The sequence below is a fragment of the Macaca fascicularis genome, chromosome 6 (assembly GCF_037993035.2).
Source record: "Macaca fascicularis isolate 582-1 chromosome 6, T2T-MFA8v1.1".
In the NCBI taxonomy this organism is placed as follows: domain Eukaryota; kingdom Metazoa; phylum Chordata; class Mammalia; order Primates; family Cercopithecidae; genus Macaca; species Macaca fascicularis.
This window is the reverse complement of record NC_088380.1, coordinates 37,461,618-37,481,623: the sequence shown is the minus strand read 5'-3', so window position 1 is coordinate 37,481,623 and position 20,006 is coordinate 37,461,618. Positions and strand designations below refer to the sequence as shown.

At 39.6% G+C, this 20,006-nt stretch overlaps 1 protein-coding gene across 14 annotated transcripts in view; it reads left to right on the top strand.

Annotated features, from left to right (window-relative positions):
• CPLANE1 (ciliogenesis and planar polarity effector complex subunit 1) overlaps positions 1–20,006 on the top strand; it is a 161,175-nt gene that overhangs the window by 98,044 nt on the left and 43,125 nt on the right. For 11 of the 14 annotated variants that reach the window (XR_012413613.1, XM_045393633.2, XM_065546163.1 and 8 more), the window contains 5 exons: positions 18–119; positions 4,234–4,355; positions 4,697–4,892; positions 5,099–5,248; positions 10,254–10,507. Coding sequence is in view for 13 of the 14 variants with exons in the window: in XM_045393633.2 (XP_045249568.2) it covers positions 18–119; positions 4,234–4,355; positions 4,697–4,892; positions 5,099–5,248; positions 10,254–10,507 (824 nt within the window). In the remaining variant the exon portion in view is untranslated. The remainder of the gene's footprint in view (positions 1–17; positions 120–4,233; positions 4,356–4,696; positions 4,893–5,098; positions 5,249–10,253; positions 10,508–20,006) is intronic. The other 3 variants (XM_073993309.1, XM_045393630.2, XM_015451290.3) reach the window with 2 other exon arrangements.

Sequence of the window (20,006 nt, the reverse complement as noted above, 5' to 3'; positions counted from 1 at the left end):
GTTTTGTTATATTTAAGAAATGCTACAAGATGATAATACTTCAGCTGGATTGCATTTCATGGCCTCTGTGAAAAAGAAAGCTATAGGAAGTCAAGATGCAAGTACAAATACAGTCCCAGGTAAATGCTGTTTTTCTTTTTAAAAAATTCGTATATTTTGATATAATTGAGTTATCTAGACTTTTCCTTTAAGGCAGTGATTTAAAGGGAATTTTAAATTATGTGATATGATTTACTCCCCCTAGGTTTTTCTCTCCAATCTTGGTATATACTTTAGAAATCAAATTTATAACTTAGTAAAACATAATAGAGACTTTTCTTCAAAATTACCATAGATTACATCCTAAGTCAGTAAAAATAATGCTTTGAATTTGGATTCTCTATGTTATTAATTACCTTCACTGGAATTGCATGTCCAAGGTTGGGAGGCCTGGGACTGTGGCTAGTGAAGGTGAGCTAGGAAGGACTGGATTGGGTTCGGTGAGGGAGGGGTGTGTAACTGTGTCCAGGAGTAGAGGAAATAAGTGTTGGAGGACCTATTATTTGGAATGTTTCCTGACAAATTTCCACTTTAATATTGTTTATCATTATGAATAGCATATTGAATAGTGCTCTACCCATTGTATCATAGTAATTCTTTTTTATGACTTTTAGTAAACAGTTTCTTTTACCCATGTACAGAACCTTGTACGTGCTTTTTAGCCTCTCTAACTTTATGTCTTAAAAATGTAATTATTTTAGAATATTTAGGTAATTTAGCAATCTATGAAGAAGATGAAAATTAACCATAATCTCACCACTTAGCAATAATGGTTTGATATTGTTTTTTCTTTCAGTCTTTTGTGCATTTTACATAGTTAGATACAGTATATAGCATAGGTGTCCTCCCTTAGTATCTAAACTCTCATTGTCCAGATATTATGGCTGTCTTCTCTAGCTTTTCCATGAGCGTTTAGTTTAATCCTCCTGGGTCCCAATGTTGTTTTTTTCCAAGTACCTTGGGATGCTCTTAAATTAGAGTGTATCTTTAATATATTATTTATTTTGTTATTTGCATCATAGTATGTTTGCTGCAGTGTTGAAGGCAATTCATCTCTAATGCATTCAGTATTATTGCATATTGAATGCTAACTAATGAATTAAATGAATATTAATTAAAAAGTGATATTTAAAATGCTTTATATGTAGTAATCCTTGATGAGTTGTTATTTAAGTATTTAAGAGTTGTTTAATGATGTTTGGGAAAATTAGATGGACTAGGATAGCTTTTTATTTCCATTTGAAATACTGTCATAAAGTCTCCTGGAATTGGAAAATTCACTATCTAGCACATTTGCAGGAGTGGATTAGATTTGCGTTACAAGGGATACCTGTATTTTGTATCCTGTTCATTTCACTTTGATTTATATGTATGGCAAACATGTCCCTGTGTCATCAGAGAAGTACTTCATAAGCATATTCCTTCTTCCAGCTGTACATTAGTTTCCAGTTTTTTTTCTCCTACAAATTAGGCTTCAATGAATATCTTCCTGCATAAGAGACTTTTTTGGTTATTACTATGACTTAGCTAACCTTTTTAACTTTGCCAATCTGATAGGTCAAAAAAAGTCATTATAGGCCGAGCACAGTGGCCCACGCCTGTAATCCCAGCACTTTGGGAGGCCGAGGCAGGCGGATCACGAGGTCAGGAGATCGACCATCCTGGCTAACACGGTGACACCCCATCTCTACTAAAAATACAAAAACAAAACTAGCTGGGCGTGGTGGCATGCACCTGTGGTCCCAGCTACTCGGGAGGCTGAGGTGGGAGAATGGCATGAACCCAGGAGGTGGAGCTTGCAGTGAGCCGAGATCGCGCCACTGCCTGGGTGACAGAGTGAGACTCTGTCTCAAAAAAGAAAAAGAAAAACAAAAGTCATTATTTAAATTTGTATTTCTTTCTGAATGAAGTTGAGCATGTGTAAATGTTTTTGATATAAATGATGAGTCTGCATTTGAGAAACTTTTTTTTTTCTTTTTTTTTTTTTGAGACAGAGTCTTGCTCTGTTGCCCAGGCTGGAGGCTGGAGTACAGTAGTGCAATCTTGTCTCAAGATTGCCTCCGCCGCCCAGGTTCAAGCAGTTCTCCTACCTCAGTCTCCCAAATAGCCAAGGTCTCCTGACAGGTGACTTCCACTGTGCCTGGTTAATTTTTGTATTTTTAGTACAGACAGGGTTTCACCATGTTGGCCAAGCTGGTCTCAAACTCCTGACCTCAAGTGATTTGCCCTCCTTGGCCTCCCAAAGTGCTAGGATTACAGGTTTGAACCACCACATTGGAACTGAGAAGCATTCTTAAATGTTCATTATCTGAGCATATCTTTGAGAAAGCCTTGGAGGTACATTGCTTTTGTTAAGTAGTTTATCGAAGTTGGCAGCTATTTCCTGAGTCTGCTGTTCATCTAGGTGAGGGCCCATGATATAAATAATAATAAAATTTGAAATTACATTAATTATTTAAAATTACATTGTTAAGCTGTCACTCTATGTTTCTACCTATCACCTTCTATGCATTAGATCTAATTCTCTGTATTCATATATTTTAATTTTTTCTTGTGTTTGTGAAATTTTTTTGTTTTCTCTCTTTGTCTTAAATTTTTTAATGTACTACAAGAGAAGTAAGCTACTTCTCAAGAAGTTGTTTCTGAATGTGGTACCAAGCAGCAAATCATTTCTTGCACATCATGTGTGATTTCTTTTTTTTTTCTAAGAGCAGTATGACTTATTAAAGATATATCTGACTGGGCGCGGTGGCTCAAGCCTGTAATCCCAGCACTTTGGGAGGCCGAGATGGGCAGATCATGAGGTCAGGAGATCGAGACTATCCTGGCTAACACGGTGAAACCCCGTCTCTACTAAAAAAATACGAAAAATCTAGCCGGGCATGGTGGCAGGCACCTGTAGTCCCAGCTACTCAGGAGGCTGAGGCAGGAGAATGGCATAAACCCGGGAGGTGGAGCTTTCAGAGAGCTGAGATCCGGGCACTGCACTCCAGCCTGGGTGACAGAGCGAGACTCCATCTCAAAAAAAAAAAAAAAAAAAAAAAAAAGATATATCTGCATGATGCCAAAGCTAGTCACTGTCCCCCATAAAAAAGCAGTTAAACCAATCAATTAAGAGAGAATGATTTCAGTATTTTTATTTTTCTTTTTTTTGTAGTTTTAAGTGGTTTAAATTCAAGCTTTGGTAATAAGTACTCAGTACGAGTTACATTTGAAAATAGGGCTTTATTGAAAAAAACAATGCTAGAAAATAAGGCTAGAGGCCTAGAACAAAAGGCACAGAGTTAAACTGTCTGATGATCTCCTGTGACAGGCCTGTTTATTTTACTGTTAAATAAGAAGCAGTTAACATTTGTGAAATTTAGATGTTAAAACACTTTAAGTGGTAAAATTTAATTATAAGCTCTGTGAATATACTATATACCACTGAATGATACCCTTTTAAAGAATGTGAATTAGCTGGGCACGGTGGCTCACACCTGTAATTCCAGCACTTTGGGAGGCTCAGGCGGGCAGATCACGAGGTCAGGAGATCGAGACCATCCTGGCTAACACAGTGAAATCCTATCTCTACTAAAAATACAAAAAAATTAGCCGGGCATGGTGGCAGGTGCCTGTAGTCCCAGCTACTTGGGAGGCGAAGGCAGGAGAATGACCCCGGGAGGCGGAGGTTGCAGTGAGCCGAGATCACGTCACTGCACTCCAGCCTGGGCGACATAGCGAGACTGTCTCAAAAAAAAAAAAGAGAATGTGAATTATGTTTCAATAAAGCTGTCAATAAAAATAAGCAAATAACAAGAAACTATTCAAGGTAAAAAAAAATTAGTTATAGGTTAATCTCCTAAAATCTGGTTTTTTTGAAACTTCCCTAAAGTAACCAAACTTGACTTAATATATCTGATCTAGAAATAGGAAATTTTAGCATTTTCTTGATGTAATTTAGTTACTTTACTGTTCTTGTGAATCATTCATATGAGAAAAACAATAGTCAGCTTGCATTCAATTATGAATTACTCTAAATTACCCTTAGAATAGAATTTGGTTTAATTATTTATATGCATGTCACTTCTACTTAGATTTCAAGAAGTATAATTTATGTTGTTTGTTGCTAACTTGTTCATACAAAGTTGATGATTTGGAGCAGTTTACAGCGTTTTTCTTAAAGTTCCTGATTATTTCTTTTTTAATTTGCAGAACATGAGCCTTTGAATGCTCCTCAGCTCTTGGTCCCAGATGTATATCTAAATCTGAAGCTTTCCACTGAAATGTCAGAGAAACCTTTGTCACCCTCAACACCTCATACAGTAGCAAACTTGGTTTGTGTTTTATTCAGAAATTTTAATAATACCTTTGCGCTAAAATGTATTATGGTCATGTAGACATTATTCAATTGTGTAGATGAAATGAGGCTAAAAATCTCATCTAGGTAGTTTTGTAGTAAAGGTTCAAAAATTAATTTAAGCATTATGCCAAAAATATTGTAAACTAAGATCAATAATACATACTTCCTGCTCCTTTTCCTAAGTTGGGCACATTCAGGCCCTTCTTTCCTTGTTATTAATAAGAATTAAGAATTAAGCCTTTTTTTGGGGGGACAGAGTGACCATATAGAGTAAAAAGAATGTAACCCTCTTTGATTTTATGTGTTTTGGCTCAGGTTGGACATACTTATATAAATGTGATTGACATTGAAGCTGATGATCTACAGGAATTACCTGTGAGAGAAGAGCCTTCAAATGATAATGTTATCAAACAGCAAAGCGATCATCCAGCAGTTCCATCGTCTGCAGAGTTACATTATATGGCAGCTTCAGTTACTAATGCTGTTCCCCCGCGTAATTTTAAGAGTCAAGGTAATTTTTTCCTACTTTTAAAACAAAAATGATTTGAAAAGTTATTTAATATAGCATTGTTATCCCTACTCACATCTCTTAGCTCTCCTCCTAAAACCCACTGTATTTTTGGATGTTTATATTCACAGAAATGTTCTGTTAATCTTCTCATTACCTTATTTAGAAGTTTAGAATCAGTCTTTGAATGCTTTTCATATTCTTAATAGAATCAGCCAGTTCCTCTATGGATTTATTTTCCAAACCTGCAGAAGTAGCTCCAGCTTGTCTGGATGGAAAAAGCTTGAGAGCAGGCATTACAGAAGTGAAGGAGCCTAGTGTCACCTCACCTACACCATCAGACATACAGCAGAACGAAGGTAAACAGCCAAGAGGTATAGCATGACCCTCTTCTGAATTACTGTTATATTGGAAACAAGCACCAAAATTTGATAATTGCAAAAGAAACCAGAAAAAGGGTTGTCCCTTGCTGAGGAGCATGGGGGCAAATAGGTAAATGAAATAGAGACATGATTCCAAAGCTGGGACCCATGGATACTTTGTAAAAAGTCACAGATCTGTTTATGCATATGTCTTTTCTCAATTAATAAGGCTAACAATAAATATTCTGTGTGAGTTCATGAGTGTTTTGATGTTAAAAAGCAATTTTCATATTGTACAAGGTGGGAAATCATCAAATAGCACACCGAAAATAAACAGGCATGGTAGCCAACAGTACTTTTTTCCCCAACTTTTATTTCAAATTCGGGACACATGTACAGGTTTGTTACCTAGGTATATTGCATGATGCTAAGGTTTAGGGCATGATTGGACCCATCACCCAGGTAGTGAGCATAGTACCCAATAGGTCGTTTTTCATCCCTTACCTTCCTCCCTCCCTCTCTGTGTTATAGTCCTCAGTGTCTGTTGTTTCCATCTTTATGGCCAGGTGTACGCAATTCAATAGTACTTATAAATATTCAGTTTTATAGTCAGGTTGCATTATGGTAACTTTTTACAAGATTTAGAAGACTATATATATTTAAATTTTTAAATAAAATACATATATATGTGTGTATTATTGTTGTGTTTTAGAGACAGAGTCTTGCTGAATTGTTCAGACTGGGGTATGGTGGTGCGATCATAGTTCACTGTAGCCTCGAACTCCTGGGCTCAAGGGATCCTCCTGCCTCAGCCTCCCAAGTAGCTAGAATTACAGGCACACACCACCATGCCTAGCTAATTTAAAAATTTTTTTTATAGAGACAGGGTCTCACTATGTTGCCCAGGTTGGTCTTAAACTCCTGGTCTGAAGTGATCCTTCTGCCTCAGCCTCCCAAAGTACTGGGATTACAGGCATGAGCCATCACACCAGCCTAGAAGAATATCCCTCCACAACATGAAGCTACTACATCCTGTGACTGGTTAGGTTAATCCAATATGCAATCAGACTTCCTGCAACAGAGACCTGAGTCTCCCCTAGGTTCCACAGTGGTTGTGAGGTATGCACATAGTCAGCCCTGTGGTTGCAAGATGCTTGGGCACAGAGTCTAGCTCTGCCTGATTATTGTATAATGACAGTGGGCACTCAGGAGACATGAGGAGCAAGGAAGGGATGGGTTAGGATGTGTTAGGGCATGTGTATTACAGCTGCATATACAAACAAGTACCAGCATTTCAGATTTTAAAGCCTTCATCTTCTCTCTCCTGTCATGGGGCTGCTAAGGTATATGGGTGGTGAATGGAGGATGTATGAAGCTAGCAATGTTTCAGACGGGGGAAGTATGTGGGAAAGTGAACAGAGCCTGGCTTTTAGATTCAAATAGAACAGACCTGGATTTGAATCCCAGCTCTGTCACTTAATAGCTTAGATACGTTTTACAAATCAATTAACTTTCTTTGATCCTCACTTGTATGTAGGACACACCTCAGAGGGTTGTCATGAAGTACATCTAGCCAAGTGTTTGTGGCTGCTTAGGTACTCTGTTAATTTCCCTTCATTTTCATGCCAATCAACTTTTGAAGTTCTGGCAGACAGGAAGTAGACTTTTCTCTCTGTGACCCCTGAGTATCTTAGGCCAGCATTTCAAATGACTATAAGCTACAGATTAATTTCATTTATCAATGAGACTGGGTTTATAATCAACCTTTTGGAGGTTCCTTACAGGGGGAGAAGGCCTGGTTGCAAAAATTTATCAGTGGACCCTGGTACTCTAATTACAGAGAAGAACTTTAAAAGGAAAAGTTTTATATTTTGAAATTAAATTCTGTCGTTTTACATAATATACTTTATTATTATTATTATTTTTTTTGAGATAGAGTCTCACTGTGTCACCCAGGCTGGAGTGCAGTGGTACAATCTCGGCTCACTGCAACCTCTGCCTCCCAGGTTCAAGTGACTCTCATGCCTCAGCCTCCTGAATAGCTGGTACTACAGGCATGTGCCACTACACTCAACTAGTTTTTATATTTTTAGTAGAGGTAAGGTTTTGCCATGTTGGTCAGGCTGGTCTTGAACTCCTGACCTCATGATCCACCCACCTAAGCCTCCCAAAGTGCTGAGATTACAGGTGTGAGCCACCGCGCCTGGCCCATAATATGCTTTAGAAACTCAGAATATAGTCACACATTAGAGTTGACTGGGATTTACATTACAGGAAAAGGTGAGGAGAAGGGAGGGACAAGGTCACTAGATGCATACAACAAAAAGCTAAACAAACAATAAATTTCTGTTTTAGTGAGACCTGCTCATTATTTTTTGAATGACAGTAGCATCTTATTTTGGAAGTCATCTCCTACTAGGAATATCATCAATAATAGCAAGCAGAGTTTTGCTGGGCCTAGAAAGAGCATTGCAGGGTCAGTGGAACTCAGTGTTTAACATTCTTGGATGGGTGATTTCTCTATGAGTCAGTGGAAGCGGAACAGGTTCTCCAGAGAAAGGGAAGCTAGTTTCATTATATATTGAGGACGTTCTGGGTTTTGAGCGTGTACTTCTCTTTTGCTGTATTTTCCACTTGTAAGTTTGTATGCATCACATTCTTTCCTGAGAGTCACTAAAGCTGATGCTTCAGGCTGCTAAGAAACAGGGATAGATAGATGTAAAGTACTGTGAGAGTCAAGCTAAAAAGGGTAGGGCAGAACAGGTAGGGAAATACTATATAACTGCCATTGCCAATGTTGCCATTTACTATTGTCTTATCATGGGAAAGTTCAACTTAGACTGGGACTGAAATATAATAAGCACTATTTATATTTTTTTAGTAGTTCACATTTTTTCAAAGTACTTTGCCACATAATTTGATCTTCACAAAACGCATAAGTTAGGTAGGGCAGGCATCATAATCTTCATTTGACTGACTCTTCATTCAATAAACATGAAGTTAAAGACCATATACCAGGGCTAAAGAAGAGAGAAACACCAGGCTCTCAGTCTGCGGGCATGCCTACAGGGGGAAGGAAAGACAGACATATAAAGAGATGATTATGATACTGCTTGGTAAGTTCTGCAGTGACGGGATGAATGAGATTCTTGGGTAAGACAGCATGGAATCCATCTCGGGGGATGATTGGGGCTATTTGGAGGAGAGACACCTAAATGGAATCTTAAAGGAAAGTAGGTTTTAGTGAGAGAATGGGCCTTCAGACAGACAGAATAGATTTTGCAGTAAGTTAATGGAACTTTTTTAGTTTGAGAAAATTTAAGTTGGGCTGGGTGTGGTGGCTCATGCCTATAATCCCAGCACTTTGGGAGGCTAAGGTGGGTGGATTGCTTGAGCTCAGGAGTTTGAGACCGGCCTTGGCAACATAGCGAGACCCTGTCTCTACAAGAAATAGAAAAATTAGCCAGGTGTTGTGGCACACACCTGTAGTCCCAGTTACTCGAGAGGCTGAGGCAGGAGGATCGCTTGAGTCCAGGAGGCAGAGGTTGCAATAAACCAAGATCTCATCACTGTACTCCAGCCTGGGTGCTAGAGTGAGACCATGTCTCAAAGAAAAGAAAAGAAAATTAAAGTTCATTATGCCTGGAGTCAAACTGAGTAGTATTTTGTTTGTTTGTTTAAAGAAATAGCAAGAGATGAATTTCAGCTGGAGAGGTAGACAATGGAAAGATTATGTGTGCCATTGTCTGTCATATGGAGGCATTTGGACTTTTAAGGTGAAGGCATTGGAGACACACTGAAGAGTTTTGGACAGAAAAGGAACGTGATTTCTGTTTTTAAAAGATCTCTCTGGACCTGGTGTGGAAGATGGACTAGATAGGATAGAGATAAATTACAGATAACGATATGATTTGGGGTCTATTTATTGTGAAAACTTCAGCCAAGTAGTGGTATTAAGAATGTAGGCATTTAGCAGGTTGAATCATCAGTACTTGTCACTTTGGATCTAAGGGAAAGAAAGGAGCCTCGAGTGACTTTCTGGTGTCTGGTTTGGGAAACTGAATGGTGGTGCTGTTTGCTGAGCTGCGGAACAAGGAAGAGGGAGCCATTTGGAGGGGCAGAAGCAATGAATTCATTTTTATGTGCTTATGGGACAACCTAACTGATATGTTCAGGATATGAAGAGCTGGAGCTAAAAAAGACTGCCATATGGATTTGGGAGTCATCTTTCATCAATGACATAACTCAGAGAAAGTGGGAAGAGTGAGTAGAGAAGTGAGTTCAGGCTGGCAGCCCAGGAAGTACCGACGGGTAAAAGGAATGGATGGCAGCAGCAGAAGTATGAGCAATACAGGCAGGAGGAGACCCAGACATCAGAAGAAGAGTGCATTTAAAAAAGGTGGTGCAGACCAGGTGCAGGGGCTCACGCCTGTAATCCAGCACTTCCTGAGACTGAGGTGGGAGGATTGCTTGAGCCCAGGAGTTCGAGACCAGCCTGGGTGACAGAGCGAGGCTCTTAAAAAAAAAGAAAAAGGAGGTGTTGCAAATTTGGGAGAAGAATCAACTGAATTTAAGAAGAAGAAGAGTCATTGGCTTTGATTTTGGTTTTAGGAGGTTTAACATTTGCCTGAGATCCCATATAAAGTCAGTAATAGCCAATATTGGGGCCAGCTTTTAATGTGTGATGTTTTTGGTTTTCAAGTAGAATTTGAAAAAGTCATTAAAAATATTAAATTTGCTTTTTGATGAAGTATATGTTTGTAGCAAGGAATGAAAGTAATATTCAGACTTTCCTTGTGTGTGGAACTTTGTTGTAGTAATTTATGTATTCTTATCCCAGAAGTCAAGAAGCTGAAAAGGAATTTTTAGGTGTATTTAATTAAAACTGATTTGGAAAGTAGTGTTGTGTTGGTTTAAAATGAAGTCATCAAAAAATGAGATCATCAGTAATACCTCTTCTTTAATTATAATCAATTCTGCTTTTACTCTCATTAATATTTAGATCTGCCAAAACCAGAGTTCCGATTCAAAGGACAGAGCACGAAGTCAGACTCTGCAGAAGATTATCTGTTGTGGAAACGGCTGCAAGGTGTCTCTGCAGCTTGCCCTGCACCAAGCTTTGCAGCTCACCGACTAGAGCATCTTACTGCTAAGCTTCAGAAAATTGACAAGCAGTTGCTAGCAATACAGAACATTGCTGAAAACATAGAGCAGGATTTCCCCAAACCTGAAATGCTAGATCTACATTGTGATAAGGTAGACTGCCTTTATTTTTAGTTTTTTGTTTGCAACTGAATTATTAGATTTGTAGTGTGATATACCTTTGGATACTTGATTTTTCAAAATGATGAGAAATTTATTTTCTTTAAGCTAGAGTTTGTCAACCTCAGCACTATCGACATTTGAGCCAGATAATTCTTTGTTGTGGGGGACTGTGCCATGTGTTGTAGGATATTTGGCAGCATCCCTGGTGTTTACCCACTGGTTTCCAGTGGCACTGCTCCCTAGTTGTAACAGTCAAAAATGTCTCCAGATAATGCCAAATGTTCCCTGGGAGCCAAAATCACCCTCAACTGAGAACCATTACCTTTAAGAAGTAAACCCATGTATAAGGCTATTATCATAAAATGAGTTGGAAAATATTACCCTCTCTTCTATATTTTGGAAAATTTTTTATAGGATTGGTGCTATTTCTTCCTTAAATGTTTGGTAGAATTCAGTGAAGCCATCTTCACTGAAGATGCTTAAAGTTTTGTTTGTTGGGACATTTTAAAGTATAAATTTAGTTTCTTCTGTAGATATAGGGCTATTCACCTGATCTGCTCTAAATAAAGCTTTTTCTAGAGTCCTCCCACACAAAAATGAAGTAAACCCATGCTTCCTATCAAGAAAAGAAATATGTGAATTACAAAACTAGAATGTGATTTTAAAGGAACCCCGCTTATAATTATCATTTTCTTCTGAAAGATTTTTATACTTTTACAAATATTATTGTCCTTCTATTTGGAGTTTTTGTGAGTTTCTTTTAAATATTTTGTGTAAGAGAGTTAGTAGTCAGTTCCTTAGAAATTTTTCATATCTTTTTTTCTTTTTATTCTTGAGTCATAGTCTTGCTCTGTTATCCAGGCTGGAGTGCAGTGATGCGATCATGACTCACTGCAGCCTCGATCTCCCAGGTTCAAGCAATCCTCCCATCTCAGCCTCCTGAGTACCTGGGACTATAGGTGTATACCACCACTCCCAGCTAAGTTTTTAATATTTTTTTGTGGAGATGAGCTCTCCCTATGTTGCTCAAACTAGCCTCGAATTCTTGGCCTCAAGCAGTCTTGCCTTGGCCTCCGAAAGTGCTGGGATTATAGATGTGAGCCACCATACCAGCCTAGTTTTCTATATCTTTAAAAGGTAGACATACAAAATAAATTAATGTTTATATATAATGACAGTTAAATAAAATAGGAAGTCTCAAAAATTATTTTGCACATTTTGTCCTTTTTTTTTTTAAAGGAAGAACAATTTATATCAAAAGGATTAGAGAACAAATATTATGTTACAAATAATTGGTTAAATGAGACCATGGTTGGGTACTTGAGGCCAAGAGTTTGAGATCAGCCCAGGCAACATAGTGACACCTCATCTCCATAAAAATAATAATAAGTCAGGCATGGTGGTGTGCACCTTTAGTCCTAGCTACTTGGGAGGCTGAGGTGGGAGAATCACTTGGGCCCAGGAGTTCAAGGCTGCAGTAAGCTATCATTGTGCCACTGCACTGTAGCCTTGGTGTCAGAGCAAGGCCCTGCCGCTAAAAAAAAAAAAAAAAAAAAAGAAAAGTTAAATGTCTTAAAGTCTAATATTGGGAAATGCAAAATAGTCTGCAGGATAAGAACTCCATTATTGACTTACCTTACAAATATTCCAGTTTGCTAGTGTGTTGACATTTAAAAAATGTATTTATTAGGTTTATAGTACACCTTTAATCCAAACATTTAACACATTTAAAAATTAAGATGAAGGGGGGCGGAGCAAGATGGCCAAATAGGAACAGCTCCAGTCTCCAACTCCCAGCGCGAGCGACACAGAAGACCGGTGATTTCTGCATTTTCAACTGAGGTACTGGGTTCATCTCACTAGGGAGTGCCAGACAATCGGTGCTGGTCAGCTGCTGCAGCCCGACCAGCGAGAGCTGAAGCAGGGCGAGGCATCGCCTCACCTAGGAAGCGCAAGGGGAAAGGGAATCCCTTTTCCTAGCCAGGGGAACTGAGACACACAACACCTGGAAAATCGGGTAACTCCCACCCCAATACTGCGCTTTAAGCAAACAGGCACACCAGGAGATTATATCCCACACCTGGCCGGGAAGGTCCCACGCCCACGGAGCCTCCCTCATTGCTAGCACAGCAGTCTGCGATCTAACCAAAGGCAGCAGCGAGGCTAGGGGAGGGGCGCCCGCCATTGCTGAGGCTTAAGTAGGTAAACAAAGCCGCTGGGAAGCTCAAACTGGGTGGAGCTCACAGCAGCTCAAGGAAACCTGCCTATCTCTGTAGATACCACCTCTGGGGATAGGGCGCAGTAAACAACAAAAGCAGCAGAAACTTCTGCAGACGCAAACGACTCTGTCTGACAGCTTTGAAAAGAGCAGTGGATCTCCCAACACGGATGTTGAGATCTGAGAAGGGACAGACGCCCTGCTCAAGTGGGTCCCTGACCCCTGAGTAGCCTAACTGGGAAACATCCCCCACTAGGGCAGTCTGACACCCCACACCTCACAGGGTGGAGTACACCCCTGAGAGGAAGCCTCCAAAGCAAGAATCAGACAGGTACACTCGCTGTTCAGCAATATTCTGTCTTCAGCCCCTGCTGCTGACACCCAGGCAAACAGGGTCTGAGGTGGACCTCAAGCAATCTCCAACAGACCTACATCTGAGGGTCCTGACTGTTAGAAGGAAAACTATCAAACAGGAAGGACACCTACACCAAAACCCCATCAGTACGTCACCATCATCATCAAAGACCAGAAGCAGATAAAACCACAAACATGGGGAAAAAGCAGGGCAGAAAAGCTGGAAATTCAAAAAATAAGAGCGCGTCTCCCCTGGCAAAGGAGCGCAGCTCATCGCCAGCAACGGATCAAAGCTTGATGGAGAATGACTTTGACGAGATGAGAGAAGAAGGCTTCAGTCCATCAAACTTCTCAGAGCTAAAGGAGGAATTACGTACCCAGCGCAAAGAAACTAAAAATCTTGAAAAAAAAGTGGAAGAATTGATGGCTAGAGTAATTAATGCAGAGAAGGTCATAAACGAAATGAAAGAGATGAAAACCATGACACGAGAAATATGTGACAAATGCATAAGCTTCAGTAACCGACTCGATCAACTGGAAGAAAGAGTATCAGCGATTGAGGATCAAATGAATGAAATGAAACGAGAAGAGAAACCAAAAGAAAAAAGAAGAAAAAGAAATGAACAAAGCCTGCAAGAAGTATGGGATTATGTAAAAAGACCAAATCTACGTCTGATTGGGGTGCCTGAAAGTGAGGGGGAAAATGGAACCAAGTTGGAAAACACTCTTCAGGATATCATCCAGGAGAACTTCCCCAACCTAGTAGGGCAGGCCAACATTCAAATCCAGGAAATACAGAGAACGCCACAAAGATACTCCTCGAGAAGAGCAACTCCAAGACACATAATTGCCAGATTCACCAAAGTTGAAATGAAGGAAAAAATCTTAAGGGCAGCCAGAGAGAAAGGTCGGGTTACCCACAAAGGGAAGCCCATCAGACTAACAGCAGATCTCTTGGCAGAAACTCTCCAAGCCAGAAGAGAGTGGGGGCCAATATTCAACATTCTTAAAGAAAAGAATTTTCAACCCAGAATTTCATATCCAGCCAAACTAAGTTTCATAAGTGAAGGAGAAATAAAATCCTTTACAGATAAGCAAATGCTTAGAGATTTTGTCACCACTAGGCCTGCCTTACAAGAGACCCTGAAGGAAGCACTAAACATGGAAAGGAACAACTGGTACCAGCCATTGCAAAAACATGCCAAAATGTAAAGACCATTTAGGCTAGGAAGAAACTGCATCAAATAACGAACAAAATAACCAGTTAATATCATAATGGCAGGATCAAGTTCACACATAACAATATTAACCTTAAATGTAAATGGACTAAATGCTCCAATTAAAAGACACAGACTGGCAAACTGGATAAAGAGTCAAGATCCATCAGTCTGCTGTATTGAGGAGACCCATCTCACATGCAGAGACATACATAGGCTCAAAATAAAGGGATGGAGGAAGATTTACCAAGCAAATGGAAAACAAAAAAAAGCAGGGGTTGCAATCCTAGTCTCTGATAAAACAGACTTTAAACCATCAAAGATCAAAAGAGACAAAGAAGGCCATTACCTAATGGTAAAAGGATCAATTCAACAGGAAGAGCTAACTATCCTAAATATATATGCACCCAATACAGGAGCACCCAGATTCATAAAGCAAGTCCTTAGAGACTTACAAAGAGACTTAGACTCCCATACAATAATAATGGGAGACTTCAACACTCCACTGTCAACATTAGACAGATCAACAAGACAGAAAGTTAACAAGGATATCCAGGAATTGAACTCATCTCTGCAGCAAGCAGACCTAATAGACATCTATAGAACTCTCCACCCCAAATCAACAAAATATACATTCTTCTCAGCACCACATTGCACTTATTCCAAAATTGACCACATAATTGGAAGTAAAGCACTCCTCAGCAAATGTACAAGAACAGAAATTATAACAAACTGTCTCTCAGACCACAGTGCAATCAAACTAGAACTCAGGACTAAGAAACTCAATCAAAACCGCTCAACTACATGGAAACTGAACAACCTGCTCCTGAATGACTACTGGGTACATAACGAAATGAAGGCAGAAATAAAGATGTTCTTTGAAACCAATGAGAACAAAGATACAACATACCAGAATCTCTGGGACACATTTAAAGCAGTGTGTAGAGGGAAATTTATAGCACGAAATGCCAAGAGAAAGCAGGAAAGATCTAAAATTGACACTCTAACATCACAGTTAAAAGAACTAGAGAAGCAAGAGCAAACGCATTCAAAAGCTAGCAGAAGGCAAGAAATAACTAAGATCAGAGCAGAACTGAAGGAGATAGAGACACAAAACCCCTCCAAAAAATCAATGAATCCAGGAGTTGGTTTTTTGAAAAGATCAACAAAATTGACAGACCGCTAGCAAGACTAATAAAGAAGAAAAGAGAGAAGAATCAAATAGACGCAATAAAAAATGATAAAGGGGATATCACCACCAACCCCACAGAAATACAAACTACCATCAGAGAATACTATAAACACCTCTACGCAAATAAACTAGAAAATCTAGAAGAAATGGATAATTTCCTGGACACTTACACTCTTCCAAGACTAAACCAGGAAGAAGTTGAATCCCTGAATAGACCAATAGCAGGCTCTGAAATTGAGGCAATAATTAATAGCCTACCAACCAAAAAAAGTCCAGGACCAGATGGATTCACAGCTGAATTCTACCAGAGGTACAAGGAGGAGCTGGTACCATTCCTTCTGAAACTATTCCAATCAATAGAAAAAGAGGGAATCCTCCCTAACTCATTTTATGAGGCCAACATCATCCTGATACCAAAGCCTGGCAGAGACACAACAAAAAAAACAGAATTTTAGACCAATATCCCTGATGAACATCGATGCAAAAATCCTCAATAAAATACTGGCAAACCGGATTCAGCAGCACATCAAAAAGCTTATCCACCATGATCAAGTGGGCTTCATCCCTGGGATGCAAGGCTGGTTCAACATTCGCAAATCAATAAACATAATCCAGCATATAAACAGAACCAAAGACAAGAACCACATGATTATCTCAAGAGATGCAGAAAAGGCTTTTGACAAAATTCAACAGCCCTTCATGCTAAAAACGCTCAATAAATTCGGTATTGATGGAACGTACCTCAAAATAATAAGAGCTATTTATGACAAACCCGCAGCCAATATCATACTGAATGGGCAAAAACTGGAAAAATTCCCTTTGAAAACTGGCACAAGACAGGGATGCCCTCTCTCACCACTCCTATTCAACATAGTGTTGGAAGTTCTGGCTAGGGCAATCAGGCAAGAGAAAGAAATCAAGGGTATTCAGTTAGGAAAAGAAGAAGTCAAATTGTCCCTCTTTGCAGATGACATGATTGTATATTTAGAAAACCCCATTGTCTCAGCCCAAAATCTCCTTAAGCTGATAAGCAACTTCAGCAAAGTCTCAGGATACAAAATTAATGTGCAAAAATCACAAGCATTCTTATACACCAGTAACAGACAGAGAGCCAAATCATGAATGAACTTCCATTCACAATTGCTTCAAAGAGAATAAAATACCTAGGAATCCAACTTACAAGGGATGTAAAGGACCTCTTCAAGGAGAACTACAAACCACTGCTCAGTGAAATAAAAGAGGACACAAACAAATGGAACAACATACCATGCTCATGGATAGGAAGAATCAATATCGTGAAAATGGCCATACTGCCCAAGGTTATTATAGATTCAATGCCATCCCCATCAAGCTACCAATGAGTTTCTTCACAGAATTGGAAAAAACTGCTTTAAAGTTCATATGGAACCAAAAAAGAGCCCGCATCTCCAAGACAATCCTAAGTCAAAAGAACAAAGCTGGAGGCATCACGCTACCTGACTTCAAACTATACTACAAGGCTACAGTAACCAAAACAGCATGGTACTGGTACCAAAACAGAGATATAGACCAATGGAACAGAACCGAGTCCTCAGAAATAATACCACACATCTACAGCCATCTGATCTTTGACAAACCTGAGAGAAACAAGAAATGGGGAAAGGATTCCCTATTTAATAAATGGTGCTGGGAAAATTGGCTAGCCATAAGTAGAAAGCTGAAACTGGATCCTTTCCTTACTCCTTATACGAAAATTAATTCAAGATGGATTAGAGACTTAAATGTTAGACCTAATACCATAAAAACCCTAGAGGAAAACCTAGGTAGTACCATTCAGGACATAGGCATGGGCAAAGACTTCATGTCTAAAACACCAAAAGCAACGGCAGCAAAAGCCAAAATTGACAAATGGGATCTCATTAAACTAAAGAGCTTCTGCACAGCAAAAGAAACTACCATCAGAGTGAACAGGCAACCTACAGAATGGGAGAAAATTTTTGCAATCTACTCATCTGACAAAGGGCTAATATCCAGAACCTACAAAGAACTCAAACAAATTAAAAGAAAAAAACAAACAACCCCATCAAAAAGTGGGCAAAGGATATGAACAGACATTTCTCAAAAGAAGACATTCATACAGCCAACAGACACATGAAAAAATGCTCATCATCACTGGCCATCAGAGAAATGCAAATCAAAACCACAATGAGATACCATCTCACACCAGTTAGAATGGCGATCATTAAAAAGTCAGGAAACAACAGGTGCTGGAGAGGATGTGGAGAAATAGGAACACTTTTACACTGTTGGTGGGATTGTAAACTAGTTCAACCATTATGGAAAACAGTATGGCGATTCCTCAAGGATCTAGAACTAGAAGTACCATATGACTCAGCCATCCCATTACTGGGTATATACCCAAAGGATTATAAATCATGCTGCTATAAAGACACATGGACACGTATGTTTATTGCGGCACTATTCACAATAGCAAAGACTTGGAATCAACCCAGATGTCCATCAGTGACAGACTGAATTAAGAAAATGTGGCACATATACACCATGGAATACTATGTAGCCATAAAAAAGGATGAGTTTGTGTCCTTTGTAGGGACATGGATGCAGCTGGAAACCATCATTCTTAGCAAACTATCGCAAGAACAGAAAACCAAACACCGCATGTTCTCACTCATAGGTGGGAACTGAACAATGAGATCACTTGGACTCGGGAAGGGAAACATCACACACTGGGGCCTATCATGGGGAGGGGGGAGGGGGGAGGGGGGAAGGATTGCATTGGGAGTTATACCTGATGTAAATGACGAGTTGATAGGTGCTGACGAGTTGATAGGTGCTGACGAGTTGATGGGTGCAGCACAGCACCATGGCACAAGTATACATATGTAACAAACCTGCACGTTATGCACATGTACCCTAGAACTTAAAGTATAATAATAATAAAAAAAATTAAGATTAAGCATATGTGAAACTATACTGAAAGGATATGAGGCAGGACTACGACTAAGTAAAAATATTAATACTAAGTAATGATATTATGATGCTTATTTGGTTGTTTTCCTCTTTTTGGGGAGTAGATTTGGGGTCTCACCATGTTACCCAGGCCAGTCTCTAACTCCAAATGATCCTCCCACCTCAGCCTCCCAAAGTACTGGGATTACAGATGTGAGCCATTGCACCTGGCCTGCTTTCTGTTTTTTTTTAAAACGCAGATTTAGATCTTCACATCTAAATAAATGTTCAGCATCAAAGCAGTTGTTGGAACTCTTTACTTCAAAGAATCTCTTTTGAAATTGCCTTCTGAGCTAGTTTAGTATTCATTATCTACAGCCAGATACTTGATTTATACCCAAATCTAGTCTTTTTTTTTTTTTTTTTTTTTTTTGAGACGGAGTCTTGCTCTGTCGCCCAGGCTGGAGTGCAGTGGCCGGATCTCGGTTCACTGCAAGCTCCGCCTCCCGGGTTTACGCCATTCTCCTCCCTCAGCCTCCGGAGTAGCTGGGACTACAGGCACCCGCCACTTGGCCCGTCTAGTTTTTTGTATTTTTTTTTAGTAGAGACGGGGTTTCACCGGGTTAGCCAGGATGGTCTCGATCTCCTGACCTCGTGATACGCCTGTCTTGGCCTCCCAAAGTGCTGGGATTACAGGCTTGAGCCACCGCGCCCGGCCCAAATCTAGTCTTGATCCTGGTTTGCTCACTCTCAGAAGAGTTCATGAATCATTAATTCCTTCAACCAACATTTATTGAGCATCTACTGCATATTAGGCCCTGTGCTAAATTCCAGGAATAGAAAGATAAATAAGGCATAGTACCTACTCTTAAGGAGTGTAAAATCTAATAAAAGAAGATAGATGTATATACCAATAAATACATACATACTGGGTCTAATGAGGCACATAGATATGCCTGGCATGCTGTGGCATCAAAGAAGGCTTTGTAGAGGTGACTCGAGCTGGTAATGAATTGGTATTCATCAGCTAATTAAGGAAAGACTGGCAAAATATTGTGAGCAAAGGAGAAAGGTACCAAATGGCATAGAGTGTTTGGGGAGCTGTATGAGCATTACTTAGAGGTAGAAGTTAGTGGGATTGGACTTTAAGACATTTGGCAGTAGAGGTAGGAGAGGGGAGACAAGGAGGAACAGAAAACATTTACCATGTCAAGCCATTGGGATTTTATCCTATAAGCAGGTAGTGGGAAACCACTGAAGTATTTTAAACAGTGAAGGGAGATGATCAGATATGCAGACAGTAATGTGGAGGGTAGACTGGAAAGGATAAGTCTGGGAACAAGGAGACCACATGGGTTACAGTGGTTCCACATCTGACTGCCCATTAGAATCATCTAGGAAACTTGTTAAGAATGCAAATTCCTGGGCCCCATTTCCCTGAAATTCTGATTTTAAGTAGGTCTGGTTAGAGCCCAGGAATCTGTGTTATTAACAAGCTTCACAAATGATTCTTATGCTGCTAGCTCTATATCAGGTCCACTGATAAGTGTTTGAGATCCA